The following is an 18,762-nucleotide window of genomic DNA, read 5'->3' as shown; positions in this document are numbered from 1 at the left end:
AATTCGACCCAATGGTGATGGAAATTTTGATTGGCAAGTGATCACTACCGTTGGGGTCCTGGATTACATTCCACTTGCAATCTAACGATAGTGAATTCGAGCAAAGCGAGAGGTCAAGAGCACTTGGGTTAGCAGGAGGTTTAGGTACACGTGTTGTTTCCCCAGTGTTCAAAACGGTCATATTGAAGCTGTTACAAAGGTCATATATCAACAATGAACGATTGTCGTCGTACTGTTCCCCCCAGGCAGTTCCGTGAGAATTGAAGTCTCCCATGATCAATCGTGGCTCAGGAAGGAGTGAGCACATGTCAACGAGTTGATTGCGGCTAACCGCAGCTCTCGGAGGCCAATACAAGCTGACAATACAGAGGTCTTTGCCTCTGATGTTTGCATGACAAGCAACAGCTTCAATCCCTCCAATAGGTGGAAGGTCAATTCAAAAAAATGAGTGGCACTTATTGATCCCTAATAGCACCCCTCCGTATCTGTAATCACGGTCCAAGCGTATAATATTGGAATCATGGAAAGAGAGATCATCTCGCGAAGAAAGCCAAGTTTCGGACAGAGCAAAAACATAACAACTGAATTTATGAATTAAAAATTTGAATGTATCCAATTTAGGGATGAGACTACGACAATTCCACTGTAAAACAGTGATATCTCCGACCTCTCTATTTGAATTAGACATCAAGAGAGATAATCATTGCAAGGAGGGGCCATGTTTGCATCAATTGTTGCAAAATTGTCTTTAATACTGGAAGCATTGAGATGACAAGGGTTCTGATGGAGTCGGAAACATTAAAACACTTGAAGATTTGATCCAGAAGGTCAGACAACTTTATAAATCCCGATTGGGAAGTTGAACTGGACGAAAAAATAGGGACAGTTGGGGTTTTTGATGTCCCCTCGAGTGCTGGGTCGTTCCAAGGTGAACTATTTCCACGCCAGGAGGAACCTGATTTTGCTTGTCCGCGGCACTCGATTTTTTAGGCAAGCTAACAGGGGGTATCACCGATGGAACTTGTCGTTGAAGTTTGGGAGTGGTCACATTCTTGCGCCGGGGATTCCCTTTGGAAATAAACGGTGTGTCCCCGCTAGCTGTGTCCGCTTCCATTTCATCAACTGGCAACGAGGAAAAAGTATTGTGTGTTGAGATTGGTTGTTGTTGTTGTTGGGTCAGTGGAGAAGCGCCCTTTAAAATTTCCGCAAATGTGCGCTTCGAGCGTTCCTTTAAAGAGCGCTTCTGTTTCTCCCAGCGACTCTTATAAGTTTCACAAGCTGAGAGCGCGTGTGGAGTTCCCCCGCAATATGGACATTTATGCTCAGTCGCACTGCAGGATTCCCCCACATGTTGCTCTCCGCAAGTTGCACAACAAGGAGCGTTGGCACAATAATCTGAAGTGTGACCAACTGACTTGCATTTGTTGCAAGTCATGGGCTTTGGCACAAAGAGTCGCACCGGCAGTCTCAATTTGTCCACCATAACGTAGTCAGGGAGAGCGGAACCAGCAAAAGTTACTCGAAACGAGTCGGACGGCGTGAATTTAGTTTCTCCCCCTTCCTGGGAGACTTTGCCTAATTGGCGACAGTCCAAGATCTCGACTTCCATCGAGGGGAGCTTCTTGAACTTTCCATTTCCTTTTTTAATAAATTCACACGTCAGACCCGTTTCTGTAATCACTCCCGCAATTTCTACGTTATGGCAGGGCACGTATGCGCGATATTCTGAAATGAACCGCTTGTCGACAACAATAGCGTTAGCTTGCTTCCGATCAGCCACGACAACACGCAGTTTGTTCGGGCGAACCTTGGAAATTTCGACCACGGAGGAATAATTTTTTGTCAAATCTTTCATGATCTGAATGACATTCAGAGATTTTCCTTTAGGTTTAGGTCGAAAGAAAACAACCCATGGGCCAGTTCCAGTTGCATTTTCTGGATAAACCTTGACACGGGGTGGAGACACAACAGGAGAGAAAAGCGGGGTCGATTGTTGAGCGAAGCGGAAACAGCAGGGTTGGGTGGCGTGATCGGGAGTTCAGCGGGAGCGGGAGCGAGAGGGGGAGCGAGAACGGGAGTGGGAGCGAGAGGGAGAGCGAGAACGGGAGCGAGAGGAGGAACGGGAGTATGAGATTGAGGGGGTGAAGAGGAGAGGTTTGCAAATTTTCTTGAGGGGGGCTTGTTCTGAAGGGGGAACGCGTTTAAGCGACTTCCCACCTCCCGTAGATGTGGAGGGATAGACAGTGGATTCAATCTCCATGTCAACGGGTTCTCCGCATTCTGCCATATAAAGTGGCAGATGTACAATTTTTCAGTGATTTCTCAATCTTTTTTCTGATTATTTCTTAAACTAAAAACCTTAATCTAATAAAAAATATACTTATATCGCACACCCGTGCGGTTGAATTAGAACGGTTCCCAGCGAACCGCGTGTCGATCGTACAGCACAGCTGCAACGGTGTATGGCTCCACAGTGCGATGATGATTTCGATGACGATGATATGGCGATAAACACGCCAGCACACAGCGCCCGCGATGCAGGTCTTCTTCCTTCCGCTTTGTTTGCTTCACACTATTGCAGTTCAATAATCCCGTTTGGGTGAAACAATTATTTCACCAGCAGCGAATGTAACGGTATCACAACAGTATCACAAGATAACGGTATCACCAGACGGGAGAAAATACACCCGGCGGCCTCGACTTCACGAAGACGAATGACATTCTACTTTTATCAGATGACAATTATGACAGGCTTCATGGCATAAATTTATTTTTACTGATCAGCAAAAACTGATAATATTAGGTTCGGAAAAAAGTAGTTCATTATTTTCTCGGTAGCTAGCTTTAGTAATTAATATCTCGCGTAATATCGACCCTACAATTTCAAGTTTAGGCTCGTTGTAAAAATGATATTTCACACTAAAAAAACGTGTGATGGTTTTTTATTTGTTCCATTCAGTTGTGAGTTACAGGGTGTTAACAATGAAATTCAACAAAGAGAAAATTTAGGTACATTTCGCACTTTTTCTTTCATGCGGCGAGATAAAAATTTGAAAAAAATACTGAATGTGCATCTTACTACGGTGTATCTAGAAAAATTATCAAAAAAAAAATTTATCAAAAATTGAAGTACTAAAAAAAGTATTGAAACTTTGAATTTTTTTTTGGATTTAGAGGTTCAGTACTACTCTAATTCATATTTAAATGTATTTCTACGGCTTTTCTAGATATGTGTGATTTTTTTCAGTGTTGCGCGGTACAATTTTTTTTTATTTTATATTTCCGAAGAGTCTGGCTGGGTAAGCGAGTAAAAAGTCCCCCAAACCAAATCAAAATATGGAAAATATTGTATAGAGTACTAAATAAAACATTTTGGCTGTAGTACCATATATTTGAGTCCTTATATGGTACATCATAGGATCTATGGTGAAAAATACACCTTTTCGTTTTTTTCACGCCATTCTCAATAGCTTCGAGACAAAAATATAAAAAAATACTGAAAGTACATCTTGCTAAGGTGTATCGATAAATATCTTCAAACTGTTTTTTTCATCCAAAAATCTAATAATAAAAAAAATTAAATACGCAGTACAAAAAAAAAATTATATATTTTCTGGCGTTTCGAAATTTTGAAAAAAAAACTATAACTTTGAGACCCACTTCTGCATTATTATTTTTATTTTCTTGAAATCGATTATTTCTATTCGTGGTTTTCAATTGTAAGATTAAAATAAAAAAAATATAAATAATTCGGATTTTTTCAAGTGTACTTCTCATTAATCCGAATGATCTTACTACATGGACTTTTTTTTCTCACAGAGCTCTATCGTACTGCTGACTCCTATGAATTTGGTAAACCATCTAAATCCAATGTAAAAATAATCTCATATATTTTAAGACACGAGAAAAAAATCTTTGAACAGCGCAATGCTCTAAATATACTGACAAAATTTAGACATATGAAAAACAAAGTTTAAAAAATCCAAGAAAAAGTTAAGCTACATGTGGAAAAAACAACACATACGAACGCATTTAAATAAAAATTAGAGTAAAATTGGGTGTCGAAGTATTATTTTTTGTCCAAGTTCCGAAATTCCTGAAAATATATATATTTTTGATTTGTACCGCGAAAAACACACTGAAAAATCTGAAAGAATTCACATATACCCAAAATAGACTTAGGAAGAAATTTGAATACAAACTAGAGTAGAACTGAATCTCAAAATAAAAAAAATAAATTTAATCTAAAATAAAAATAAAAATTAATTGAAAAATTTTTAAGTACTTGATTTTTTGATGAAAAATTGTTTGAAAATATTGACCGATACACCTTAGTAAGATGTACTTTCAGTATTCTTTTCATATTTTTGTCTCAAAGCTATTGAGAATGGCGTGAAAAAAAAACGAAAAGATGCATTTTTCATCATAGATGGTGTACCATATAAGGGCTCAAATATCTGGTACTACTGCCAAAATGTTTTATTTAGTACCCTATACAATATATTCCATACAGCGGGTGATTTGGTTCGGGGGACTTTTTACTCTCTTACCCACGCAACACTGAAAAAAATCTGAAAAAAATCACACATATCTATAAAAGCCGTAGGAACACATTTAAATATGAATAAGAGTAGTACTGAATCTCTGAATCCCAAAAAAATATCAAAATTTCAATATTAGTTTTAGTACTTCAATTTTAAATTTAATTTTTTTTTTTTTTTGATAATTTTTGTTGATACACCGTAGTATGCACATTCGGTATCTTTCAAATTTTTATTTCGAAGCTTTTGAAGATGGCGTGAAATAATAGAAAAGTACGTTTTTCACTATAGATCCTATGTTAAACCACATAGGGGTTCAAATAAACCGTTAATAAAATAAATTTCTTTTTTAATATCCTATACAATATTTGCCATACAGCTAGTGATTTGGTTTGGGGGTACTTTTTGCTCTCTTACCCGGCCAGGCCCTTTAATCAAACATGACCAACTAGCCCCGCCCTACCCTATATCATTGAGTCCGCGCTGTATAACCAACACAATGAATCTTTTCCTGGAGCTTCCTCTTCTGGTTCAAAAACAACTTTCATACACAACGTGTTCGTGTCAAGCAGAACTCATCGCTATAGCGAGAATAGAATATTCTTCTTCTGATTTGTTTTTAGGAGGCTTTCAACTAGTATAAAAAATTGTAATGGGTTGTATCTAGGACACGACCGCAGTTTTCGACGTAAAACTACGGAATGATATTATTAAATCCACTTGTTTTTCTCGTCGAATATTATTTTAGAATGCATCAAAATTTTTGTAATATCTTTATATGCCGTCTCGAGCTCGATCAATTATCACAACCGCTCTCGTCAGAGAGTGTCAAACAGCCAACAAGGTAAGACGTGCATTCGTGATTCGGGTGCAATGGGTGATTCCCAGCGGCGGAACCAAGTTACACAGATCCATCGTTGTTCAGCTCGTCCAGCAACGATGTTGTCCAGTCGATGTCCACACGTGTGTGGCTTCAAATCGCGGATGGCTTATTTATACTCGTTATTGACAGCTCTGTTCGGGAAGCACACAAATGTATGGGGGAATGGGAATACTTCCAATTTTCATCAATTTAAACCATATACAGACTATGGCATATTAAACAAATCTTAGGAAATTTCCGATTCAATTAGTATGCGAATCGTTAAAATCCGTTCGCAGCAAAAATAGTAATTAACGTAAACATTATTTCATAAAAACGTGACCTGTTTTCTGATTTGGCACCCTTAATGTAAGACGTAATCCTACGTCAAAAGGCACTTGTCCAAAAAAGTTACTCCTATACTCGTGTCGGGGTGTCAGACCGAAAGTGTTAAAAAAGTGACACACATCCCCTTTGTACCAACACATGCGATACGCTAAACGATGACGAACGACGAATAACGAAGCTAGAGAGAATCGCAAAGTCATAGTGCTGATATTTTCTGAGAAATGAACGAATTATTGATTTCTCGATCTGTCAGACCAATGCGCGAGTATAGGGGTGTTAAGTATGATCATACAGAAATCATTTCCTTCATTGGCATTCTTTTGTCTTCACGTGCTACAAATCACGACACAAAAGTGAACGAGACAACTCTGCATCGGTTCGCACTTCATGATACACCGACACGCAAGCAAAATCATGATATACGCTTTCGGTGCAGAAAGTTTATTTTCTTCTTTGCCTCTAACATATGCATATCGACCATTGGGTTGAATAAACACTCAGAAAGTAAATATTATAAAACAAAATTACCTTTTCCATTTCAAATATGTTTTCTGTATATTAAAGTAACATGTTTTTACTGATGAGAAAAATTTATAATTGTGTTCGGTATTGGTAATTATCTTATATTACATTGGTGAGTTTTTTTTCTTTATTTCATCCATACATAACACAGGAGGCATCTCGTCTAGGGTTACAGAGGGCGGTTTTCATCATATCTCATTCTACTTCGGCATCTTCTATCTGATACGCACCACCCAACGACTGTTTACCATACTTCAGTCATCATCACTCGGTAAACACTGGTCGAGTGAACAAAAAACATCCAACAACCAAACAGAATTGTCCTTTTCAGGTGGCCCAGAAATCAGTATCAAAGAGTTTAACGATGTAATTCTTCAAACATATCCAAAATCAATAGATAGCCTAACGGAATCCTACGTGAACTATGCGGTCGTGTCCCGGACACAACCCTCCTGTGACTTTTTTTTATCATTTATTGCTTTGCACTTGTCTGTGCAGTGGGTTTCGCTATAGTAGAACGGGACGATATATGCGGTTCAAACTTGTATGCAGGCTTCGAAAATGGTGTGCGATGTTTGATACAGCTCGAATATGCAAACAACAGTCTTCATTCCTCTCTTGGTTTAATCATTTAATGTAACACAAGTGATTACTGTCATTCATACAAGTGTCTGAATGATCCTCTCATATTTGGTTATATGTTCGTGAGAGGTTACTTGCATGACACATTGTGTATCATTCGAATTTGATCGAAATCCAAACACTGCTTGAAACGTAAGAAATGACCAGTGTGTACACGGGACATCGGAAAATTTTCAAAAAATGCTTCTAATTGAAAAAAACAGAGGGTGTCGGTTTTTCCCTGATTTCCCCTAGTAAGATAAGTAGGAAACAGACAGAAACGAAGGTATTAATCGCTCGTTATAGACGGTACAGGAAGGTAAATCCTTCAAATCGGCAGAACAAATGTATGGAAAAATGGGAATGCTTCCAGTTTTCATTGATTTGAACATTCGATTCGATTGGTATGCTAATCGTGAGAATTCGTTCACAGTGAAAAAGGTTATTAACGTTAAGTTTATTTCATAAAAGCGTGACCTATTTTCTGTTCATTTCATAATGGTGGAGTCTGATTAGATCGTTGACATTAATTGCTGCGTACGTTTGATGAATAACGAAGTATATCGCTGGCTCGATTGATTTGAGAGAGTTATTTCAATGAAAAATACGTGTGATAATTAACAGAATATATAGATTTATTTCGGTTGCCTTCTTAGGTTTTCCAAATACAACACTCCGTCATCGCTATTGGATTTAGATACAATGTACGTGCGATAAATACGATGAAAAGTCGTGCGATAAATAATAAAAGATAACTCTCCGGCGTCGCAATTAGATTTCGATAAAAAGTAAATACGTTAAATAATACAATATATAGTCGGATCAATTAAATTTTCAGATTTTCCTTTTTAGGATACCCAAAGATAAATTCTACCCCGTGTCGTAACACGAGATTTTAGGGGTTTCGTTTCGTCGATTTATTGAGAATCCGCGTCTACAGAATCATATCACTTACCACAGTGAATTCTGATTAGTACCCCTTCCCACTAACAAACTTTCCCTTCCATGATAAACGCTAGGGAACCACGCTATAGAGGCGACCCTTCTGGCCTTCGGGCGACGTATATCATACTAACATTCCTTCCCTTCCCCTGGTGACTGTAAGGACATGGCCGGCATCGTTATTGACCATTTAAAGCGCGAATCACCAAAAATTGTACAACGAGAATGATTTGCTAGTCCCAAGCGTCATTCTGTGTGTTCTTTGTGCAATTTGGTTGGTTCAGGTCAATCACGGAAAGCAACTACGAATTGTACAGTCTACCTAAGCTCAAGCTCAAGCTAAAAGCGTGACCTATTTTCTGATTTGGTATCTTTCCTGAAATTCAAGCGTTTCGATGGGTAACACATCGAGTAATTTAATAACTCTGCTGAACGTCTTAGCGCCCTATGATGTGCAAGTATACCACGAGTGAGACTCTATGTTGTAGTTCCTGGCACAGTCATTCCACATCGAATAAAATAAAATAAACAAAGTTTTGGAGAATGTGTTTGAAAACGTCACGATAACTCAAATATGTTATTTCGGGAGCTACTACATTGAATCCGATACAATGAATTTTGAAGAATAATAAATATCAGTATTTTATTGTCCAATCCCCGGTTCGACAGAATGCATTAACTTAAATAGGGGTGGAGTATTTGGTTTTATGAATGACTTTGGTGGGTAGGAAATATTTGTGAAAGTTGGAGATACGAGCTTTTAACATTAATCGGATTTGTCGACGCGCCTGGCAAATAAGAACCCGATTAAGGAAACGGTAAACGATCGTGGCAAAAACGCCCACCAGAGAATCTGCGGGACAGAACAGAGATGTAAGGTACAGTGATGAAGGATTATCCATTTTACGAACGAATACAAACCTGCAAGCAATGCAACCAATGGCCACTGGTGTGTGTCGTCTTGCCAATCATGTACACTCCAGATTTCGCCATCGTATCTGACGTCAGGACTAGTGCATACCACGGGATAATGTCGTTGAACCTGGCGCTCAAATTTGTCTGCGTAATGCAAGGCGATGCCACCTGGCACTCGACTCCGGTGCCCTTAAGCTCATAATTTAAAGCGAGGCTAAAGTTGATGACGAAAGACTTCGATGCCGAATAGCCGGACATGTAAGGAATGGGAAAGTATCCGCCACCAGACGCGATGTTAACTATGGCACCTCTGCGACGAGCTTTCATACCAGGAAGCACAATTCGTGACAGCATCGTCGTGGCCAGAATATTTACTCTGACCAACTCTAGAATCTCCGATTCATTGTTCCGGTCGAAGGAACTCAGCGAAGGAAGGACACCAACGTTGTTCACTGAAACAGGGAGACTCCTCAGCGTATACTATCGCTCCAAAATGCACTCTACTCACCCAATACCCCGATATCGAACGAGTTAAGCCGTTCTCGCAAGTAATCATATATTTCAGGGCCATCGGTGAAGTCCACGGCGATCCATTTCGTTTCCACAGCATACTTCTGCTCGATCTCAGCCGCTACACTGATCAGCTTGGATTCACTCCGAGACACGAGAACAATGTTGAAACCTTTTTTCGCCAGCCGTTCCGCGTAGCTCTTCCCAATCCCAGCCGTAGATCCAGTGACGACTTGCAATCAGAGCCATAGTTAAGCTGAATTCACATTATTTATGAAGGAATGGTTCCTACCTGCCCACGGTCCATACTTTTCTGGCAGCTTCTCGCGCAGCACCAAACTTCGGAGGGAACCCCAGATGATGCACAGGAGCGATTCCAACCAACAGTCGTAAGACCACAGAAAAACCGCGTACACTCCGATCCACCAGAAGGTATCTCCAACCCACCAAAATGCGTCCTCCGCCATTGAGTTGTTCAGTTCGACTGTGCGTTTTCGAATCGACTAAGCTACCAGCGGAGCGTGTGAAATGCACACCTACCCTTCCGAGAAAGAATTCGCCATAATAGTGACCAGCCGGTGGTCAGCTGGCATATGACGCAAGCGCGGAAAATGCATAGAACTAGATTCCCCGAATGGCGTGCGGATGGATGTGTGGAAAAGCGGCAGAAGAAAAGAAACGCACTGCGGCCGAGGCTGAAGACGAATTTCTAACTCAGGGCTGAAGCGTGCTAACCGCCAATAAATCTATCGAAACGACAACACTGACGCCTTCGAGGGTGCATGCCTGGACCTGTGGCTCATAATGAGGGCCATAAATAAATATTATGTGGAATTGCCGCAACATGTCAATGGACTCTTTTACACTGTTCGATTCTGCACGGAAGAAAATTGTTTTTATTTCGTGGGACTGTTTCGTATTAATTATCGCAGGCAAGGGTTTCACAAATATGCCCAGAGAAATAATTGAAAACCGAAACCAGTTCCCTCGTTGGGTGCGATTTCCCAGTCTCCCCAGCTGATTTTTCCATTGGAAGTGGTTTCCCCTAAAACAGTACTGACCAAAAGTGCAATCTGCACATTTCCTCATTGGTCGGATGTGCAGACGAATCGAAACCAGTCTCGTATCATTATGACACTCTGCGCTGCACAATCAACTGATACCGGGGCAGCGGCTGCGGCTGCCGGTCGAACTGTTTCGTCAAACAAATTACTACACACTGTGGAAGCAGCATTTTTTATTGCTTGCTCGAACTTAAATATCTCATGTTCCGCAACGTTCCCGGTAACTCAGAAACCGACATTGGCCGGATCTAGAGCAGCTCTATCCAGCAAACATTTTGAAGCATTTATATTTTCAAAGCACATGTTCCGATCGATGAACTGCAGTTGAACTATGTTGCGTCAGTGGCTCGTCTGCAAGGGTACAAATAGTGCGTATGCGCTACCAACCCCTCTACGCGCAATCGTTTTCGTTGTTTTGACTGATGGTTATCGTGAGCAATTGTTTTCTTTTCAGTTTTTCATAAACACTCGAACAGTTTGCTTCATTTCCTTTGAGTTTCTTTTTCATGGAATAAATCCAACAAAATGTTAAACTGATTCCTCTGAGTTGTGCTTTCTCGTAAATTAAATGTTTTATAATGTGGTGCGAATCGACACGATGTGTTATTCATAAATATCTGCATTACATAGGGTGTTTTTGAAACGATTATAAAAACAAAATGATGGATATAATTTTGTGTGTTGGTTCGATTCAACCCCGTGTTAAATGTTGGAAATCAGGAGCATTTAACGCCATGTAATGATTGTAGCAAATCATGTGTTCAGAGATGAAAATCGTATAATCTTTTGTGTTAATTTTTTCCAGCATTACACCACTATCATAGCATCTAAAATTCTCTTAATCGTTGTAAGAACAATGAGCATTGTGAATAATGAATGTAGTCAAAGGTGTTTTGTGCGATTTTTCAATTGAGCAATTTTTGTGCGGTATATGAAATAGGAATATATTTGACGGAGTTATAGGCCATTCAACTTTTTCCGATCCCTGGTTTGATCTATGGAAGTGAGGATGAAGTGGCCAAATAAAAAAGATGATGGGTCTGAGCCTAAGGGCACGGACGGGATCTTGACATAGGACTGTGATTGTGTGTAGTAATTGCATTTGAATTGAGTTTTTTCATTGTTCAAAATCCCCAATTTTTTCTCTTTTGATACATCAAATGGATGCCCTGGAAAAACCCGTTTCCTGTATGAGCTTGTATCCTTTATCGGGTTAGATGGGATAACGTGGTAAAATCCGGAACCACATTCTGTTCAGAAATGAACACAAAAATACCGTCAAAGCCATTACTACCCTTTTCTTCTATTTATTCAATTACGCAATAGAAGACCAAGAGTCGTCGTGTATCATTTTTAAACAAAAGTCTGAATTGGTCATATCTAAATAAATATAGGGAGGCGATCTGGCGTAGTGGTAACATCCATGCCTCTCACGCTAAAGGTCACGAGTTCAATTCTCACTCCCGACATTCTTCCAAAAATGGAAGTAAATGTGACGAACCAGCCAAATGAGTTGAAAGTCACTATAATACAGATAAATAAATATAAGCCTAAGTCAAATAAATCTATGACTACAGAAATATACTATATTACAAAAAAAGTCCTGCGGTATTTTTTTTTTTTTGAATTTTCATTTGTTCATAAAATTAGTTACAATCATCTGTTTTAAGTCAAATATGCGCCGTTTTGTTCGATGACTTGTTCCCAACGGGATGCCAACTTCATAATACCCCTGTTATAGAAGCTCGCTTCCTTATTGGCAAAAAACTCGGATAGTCAATTTTCACAGGCCTCTTTTGTGGCTAACTTCTGACTACCTAGCTCGTTCGCCATGGACAAAAACAGGTGGTAGTCACTTGGTGCAAGGTCCGGACTATACGGTGGATGCAAAAGAACCTCCCATCCGAGCTCCCGGAGCTTCTGGCGCGTCACCAAAGATGTGTGTGGCCTGGCGTTGTCCTGATGGAAGACAATGCGGCCTTTGTTTATCAAAGATGGCCTCTTCTTCATGAGTGCTACCTTCAAGCGGTCCAGTTGTTGGCAGTACAGGTCCGAATTGAGCGTTTGGCCATAGGGAAGCAGCTCATAATAGATTATTCCTTGACAATCCCACTAAACACACAGCAGAACCTTCCTGGCCGTTAATGAGGGCTTGGCCACCGTCTGAGCCGCTTCAGCGGGCTTCGACCACGACCGTTTGCGCTTCACGTTGTCGTAAGTGACCCACTTTTTATCGCCAGTCACCATCCGCTTCAGAAACGGGTCGATTTTGTTGCGATTCAGCAGCGATTCACATGCGTCGATACGGTCAAAGATATTTTTTTGCGTCAACGTGTGTGGCACCCATACATCGAGCTTCTTTGTGAATCCAAGCTTCTTCAAATGGTTAATAACGGTTTGATGACTTATCCCCAGCTCTTGGCCGATGCTACGGCTGCTAATATACAATGAATACAACTAGAACTACGCGCTTACAATGACACCTCGCGGAAATACCGTAGGACTTTTTTGACAGCCTAATATAGAAAAATTGCATTTTCTCATTCGTCACCATGTTGCCCGGAACACTGTTTGTAATAACTTTATAGCCCGGTGATGTATATTGAGTATTCTATGTGCATGGGTGCTCTCTTGGGAAGATCGTGTAGCTGCTGTAGTGAATTGATCTCATTGGGTGCTGAGTACTGCTCATGTATAGGAAAGTGAAAGGAAAATGGGCATGCGCATTCGAGAAAGTGAAGCGGGTTTCTTACGAAGACATATATGGGTAGCATAATATAACGATCACGACTACTCAAGCTATCATAATCTGATTTACGTGGGTATACCCTTCTAAATCAGCAGCCATTTAAATTCATTTATTGCATTTGTACATAACCGAACAACATACTCGATATTATGACATCCTGGCCCACAATTACACAAATTGTTAGTAGTGAGACCTACACGATAAAAACATGAATTGAGCACAAATTGATTGAACAACATACAATATAATATAGAATAAAAGCCTATTATCGGTAAATGGAGAATAATTCATTTTACGCATGAACTTACATTATGAGCTAACGCCCGAATCTAGGCAAAAAGATTGCTCGTTGCGTGCGGGAGGAAGCGAGTGGATAGTGCAATCGAAAGAAAACATACCCAATTTAATCGACAAATTGTTAATTTTTTTTACTATATTCACTGTTCATGTTTCAAGCAAAAAAAAAATCTGAATAAATTTCCTGTCTAATGATATATAACACAACATATGTCGCAATAACCATTTTGAGTAATATGCGATTGTAAACTCTTAATGAATCGTTCCATTTTTTGTAGAGTGACCCTCCTATATAGAAATGAAAGACATAGTCCTATGTCAATAGTGCATCTTCGCTACGCTGAAACCCCATTTGTATCTGCTCTCGTGTACATTAGCGTGTACATTTTTTTTATGCTATGATGGATGATTGTTTGGTGTTGCAAATTATGTAGACGTAATGATAAATATAAACAAGGAAGGGAGATAGCGGACTTTTTCCAAGCAGTTGACATTATTTGTTTTCTCTCATTATAAAGGCTTCGTTGGTTCCTTTGACATTGCATCAATGCGTTGAAATGACGCTATGGTGAAGCAGGTGTTAAGTACCGGGATTTTTAATGAAAACAATCGTGTTTAGGACAAATCTGTATTTATTCCCCAACATAGTTTCCTTCGAGGGCAATACACTTGGTATCAGGGCTAGTTATTTTCGAAGCTAATAAATGAGATTAAATTTCATACATACACCTTCCACCACAGTCATTTTCGGTTAATATTTCAGTGTATGAAATGAAATGGAAACGAAATAGTCTCTACGCATACTGAAACCTTGATTCTTCTGTAAGATATGTAAGAAGTCGGTTGAATTGAAGCATATAGTGTAGGATATAACAACTATCTTCATTTAAAAGACTGGTCATTTGAACTTTATTGTTGTGTTCTGCTACTGCTAGATCTTCGCTTCAAGCAGCAAAGTTTTGGGGATAACAGAAAGTAGAACAATGCACACCAGTCGTTGATAAGGACGCTAAAAATTATATCCATAAAATATACACTGGCGAAACCACCAAAAATTGTTGGTGATGAAGCGCGGTCATCTGTATGGGAGAAGTTTGATGCATTGGTTGGTAATATTGAAGCCTCACATGATCCAGAAGCTGCTGCAATAGCTGAGGTAGATAAATATTTAGCGGAGCCACATTTGCTGAGAATAAGCGACCCTTTGCTTTGTTGGAAAGAAAAAGAAATCTACCTATCTGCAGCTCTACGAAATTGTTTTGAAAATACTATGTATTCCGACGACTTCAGTACCACGTGAGCAATTTTTTCGAAAGCAGGACAAATTGGTAGTGAAAGACGTAGTAGACTATCGTCAGATAACATTTGAAAAGATAATGTTTATAAGTCAAAATATGTAATAAAGATTCTTGTGATGGAAATATATCAGAGAAAACCTTTAGTAAAGTAATATTTTCATTATTCTCTGCAGTAATTATTGTTTTAAACTGTATTTTTTACACCTTCCGTTTTTGAAAAGAGCCGTCGAGCCGCTCAAATGAGCCGTCTCTTTTCATTTAGCGCACGGCTCTGAGTCGCTCACTGAAACCAATCCTACATATGTTAGTTTTCTCAAACTGTGATTTCCTTCCGAAGCAATTCTACTTTTAGATGGTGGAATTTGTTCTCCAGATCTTGTAAATTCCCCTATTACGATGCTGGAAGAGAGAGCTGGACAACAACAGAAGCATGCATGAAGCAGAAATCTGTTCTTCACTTAACTGCCCACGTTTGCATAGGAGACGTAATCACCAACACCATTAGTGTTGGGAAAACGTAATTTTGTTGTTTTTTGCCTACAAGCGTAACCATGCAAATTTCCAATAAAATAATCTGTTCAGTTGAAGAATATTATCGGCAAAAAAGTGCCTAGGAGTTTTCGCGGATTAAAACATACAGGGTTTTCCAACTTTTAATTCCGAAAGTAAATTGAAATAAAACACACTTAGAATTCTAATTTCGATGAAACTTTTATTTCAAATTAAAGTTTGGTTTATGCCATTATGTGTGAAATACAACATCATTCAAATGTCCACCTAGGGCTTCCTCGCACACCTTGATCCGGAACAGGTAATTTTCGATGACTTTTCGGCACATATGGGGCGGTATCTCGGTCATAACTTCACGAATGTTGTCTTTCAAATGTTCAAGAGTTTGCGGAGAATTGGCATAGACACGGTCTTTCGCATAACGCCCCACAAAAAAAAGTCTAGCGGGTTCAAACCGCATGATCTGTACGGCCAATTGGCATCACCAAAACGCGAAATTATACGTCCCTCAAATTTCGTTCGCAATATGGCCATGTTCGGTCGTGTTGTGTGGCACGTGGCGCCGTCCTGCTGAAACCACATGTCATCCGTATCCATATCTTCAATTTGTGACAAAAAAAACGGTTAACATGCGGCCATAGCGCTCACCATTCACAGTTACCGTCTCGCCGTCCTCATTTTCAAAGAAATACGGCCCGATGACTCCACCAGACCATAATGCGCACCAAACAGTGACTTTTAGCGGATGGCCTCTCGACAATCACGTGTGGATTTTCTGAGCCCCATATACGGAAATGTTGGGTGTTCATATAGCCACCGAGCTCGAAATGTGCCTCATCGCTGAAGAAAATTTTATGCGAAAATTCAGCATTTTGCTGCTGTTGTTCGTTCACCCAATCGACGTATGCCCGACGCATTCCATGGTCACCACGCTCTAATTTTTGTACCAATTGGACTTTATATGGACTTTATGTGGATGTTCTCTGGATCTATCTCTCAGCTTTCGACCCCCAAACGACTGAAGCTGAAATAGCATCTCTGGTTCGTGAATGTTTGGATTTGGGCTCTTGCACTGAGCCTAAAGTTATAAAACTGGTTCCTAAGGGCAAGGAGCTCAGCGCAATGAACTTCGTGTCTTTCAAGATTGGGATCAGTTCAAAATTAAGATGCTCTGCGTTGTCACGAGACTCATGGCCGGAAAATGTCATATTTCGAGAATTCGAGGATCGTTCAAAAAACCAGCTCAGAATTACCAGGATCAATCGAATTCTACCAGTGGAACCACAACCATCAGAAGGAGATCCAGTTGTACAGATGGACGCTTAATACCCGGCATATCACCGCTACCTCCATCGCTTCATTCTTCAGGAATACTGTGCACCGCATCTTCAGGTCAGATACCGGGATGCAAACTTGCCGCACGCACAGTGGAAGCCCCTAATCTGCCCATCACAGTCGAGCCTCTCCATCCAGTGACCTGCAGCCGTCCCGGTCCTGTGTTTGGGATCGGAGAAGGGGTCTTCCAAAAAGAAATGGCAGGCAAGTATCCAGTTTCCTCAAGATCTCCGTACCGTGATACTTCTCCTAGTTGCAGCAGTCAATGTCCACAACAACCCGAACTTACCCCTACGTACCGAACACTGGGATGCAGCCAGATACTGGGACGCAATTCTGCCACAAGCACCATGGGAGCTCCTAATCCGCCCATCACAGTCGAGTCCTTTCAACCAGTAACCAGCAGTCGTCCCGGTTCTGTGTATGGGATCGGAGAAGGGGTCTTCCACCGTGCCTCTCCAGGCAAGTACCATCGTATTAGCAACTATTCACTCCCTGAAATATCCCATAATCCCAGTTACGACACGCTGCCACCGGAGAATAATCACGACCGCGCAGTAAGACTTCACGTCATCGAAGGGCATCAGCAACGCAACGTCCCCCGACATGTAACACGTGACTCTAACCGGCTACTGATTTACTATCAGAACGTTCGGGGGCTGCGCACCAAAATCGACGACTTCTTCGCAGCTGTATCAGAATCATATTATGACATTATCATTCTTACGGAGACCTGGCTAGACGACCGTATTTTCTCTCCGCAACTGTTTGGAAACACGTTCACCGTTTATCGTAACGATCGTAATTCACGTAACAGCTCCAAATCACGCGGCGGTGGTGTTTTGATAGCCGTCTCATCCATGTTAGGCGGTTTCATTGATCCTTCTCCAGTGTGTGATACTCTCGAACAGCTTTGGGTCAAAATCCGGATAGAAGGTTTGGTCGTTAGTATCGGTGTTATTTATTTACCACCCGATAAGAGAGAGGTGATCTCAGATGTATTGAGAAGCATATTGATTCCATCGGAGCCATCATTTCTCAGCTTGAAGCACAGGATGTTGCATTTGCGTTCGGCGACTACAATCAGTCTGGTTTAGTGTGGAATATCCCGTCGAATGCTCCACCTTCTGTTGACTGCTCACGATCACGTTTTTCGACTGCTTCCTCGGCCTTACTCGATGGATTCTGTTTCCATGGTCTAACGCAGATCAATCCAGTGCCGAACAGGAATGGCCGCTTGCTCGATCTAGTGCTGGCGAATGATGCTGCTTTATCGAGGTGCTCGATCACCGAGGCTGCCGATCCAGTTACTCCGCTCGACACCGATCATCCAGCACTAGAAGTTGACGTCAATCTACCGACGCCAACTGGATTTGAAGATGTACCAGATCTGACTTCCTTCAATTTCCAGAAAGCTGATTTCGCAGCATTACATCAAGCTATAGCTCAAGTCGACTGGGAATTTCTGGAGACCATCGAGGATGTGGATGCTGCCGTTGCCAGGTTTTCTGATGTCATGACCCGTATCATCGTTGATTGCGTTCCTGTGCGGAGGACTGCACGGAGACCAATCTGGGGCAATAGACGACTGGGAGAACTCAAAAGATTGCGATCCTCTGCTCTCCGGCGTTTCTGTAGGTTGCGCTGTCCGTTTGCTAAGCAAAAGCTGAACCGAACGAGCAACGAATACCGTTTGTACAATCGCTTCCTGTATAAACAGTATACGAGGCGTATGCAGAAAAATCTCCGTAGAAACCCGAAACTTTTCTGGTCCTTTGTCAACTCCAAGAGAATGGAAAAAGGCTTGCCCGTGAACATGTTTCTGGTGAACCACTCGGTTAACACTGCACTCGAGAAATGCAATCTTTTCGCTACTCACTTCAAGCGAGCATTCAATTACCGTTCGTCCTCCGAAATGCAAGTTGCTGCCGCCGTTAGAGACACTCAAACCAACGTATTGAATCTTGACATCTTCCGAGTCACCAGCGATGTTGTGGAGGCTGCGATCCGCAAATTGAAGTATTCTTTGACTCCCGGTCCGGACGGTATCCCTTCTTGTGTACTCAAAAAATGTGCGCCAAGTCTTGCCTACCCTTTATCGGTTCTATTCGACACCTCTCTACAGCAGAGTATGTTTCCTTCGCTATGGAAGCAGTCAGTGATGTTTCCAGTACACAAGAAAGGAGACAAACGTAACATAGAAAACTACCGAGGAATCACATCACTTTGCGCCTGTTCAAAAGTTTTC

At 41.0% G+C, this 18,762-nt stretch overlaps 1 protein-coding gene across 1 annotated transcript; it reads right to left on the bottom strand.

Annotated features, from left to right (window-relative positions):
- Window positions 1-7,691: 7,691 nt before the first annotated feature.
- LOC129779646 (inactive hydroxysteroid dehydrogenase-like protein 1) lies at window positions 7,692-9,730 on the bottom strand. Its single transcript, XM_055787236.1, has 4 exons — window positions 9,554-9,730; window positions 9,260-9,493; window positions 8,758-9,203; window positions 7,692-8,689 (listed from the first exon to the last, which is right to left on the bottom strand). The coding sequence occupies exons 1-4, from the start codon at window positions 9,726-9,728 to the stop codon at window positions 8,603-8,605; spliced, it is 942 nt and encodes a 313-aa protein (XP_055643211.1). The 5' UTR covers window positions 9,729-9,730; the 3' UTR covers window positions 7,692-8,602.
- Between the last annotated feature and the right edge of the window lie 9,032 nt (window positions 9,731-18,762).

Source organism: Toxorhynchites rutilus, chromosome 3, assembly GCF_029784135.1.
Source record: "Toxorhynchites rutilus septentrionalis strain SRP chromosome 3, ASM2978413v1, whole genome shotgun sequence".
Classification (NCBI taxonomy): Eukaryota; Metazoa; Arthropoda; class Insecta; order Diptera; family Culicidae; genus Toxorhynchites; species Toxorhynchites rutilus.
This window is presented reverse-complemented; position numbering and strand designations above follow the sequence as displayed.

Bases quoted from the DNA above. Each gene is read 5' to 3' on its own strand.
- LOC129779646 (XM_055787236.1), bottom strand. From the start codon at position 9,728: ATGGCGGAGGACGCATTTTGGTGGGTTGGAGATACCTTCTGGTGGATC. The intron at 9,494-9,553 runs GTAGGAACCATT...TCTGATTGCAAG, and splicing joins AAAGTATGGACCGTGGGCAG to TCGTCACTGGATCTACGGCT. The intron at 9,204-9,259 runs GTGAGTAGAGTG...TCCCTGTTTCAG, and splicing joins GTTCGATATCGGGGTATTGG to TGAACAACGTTGGTGTCCTT.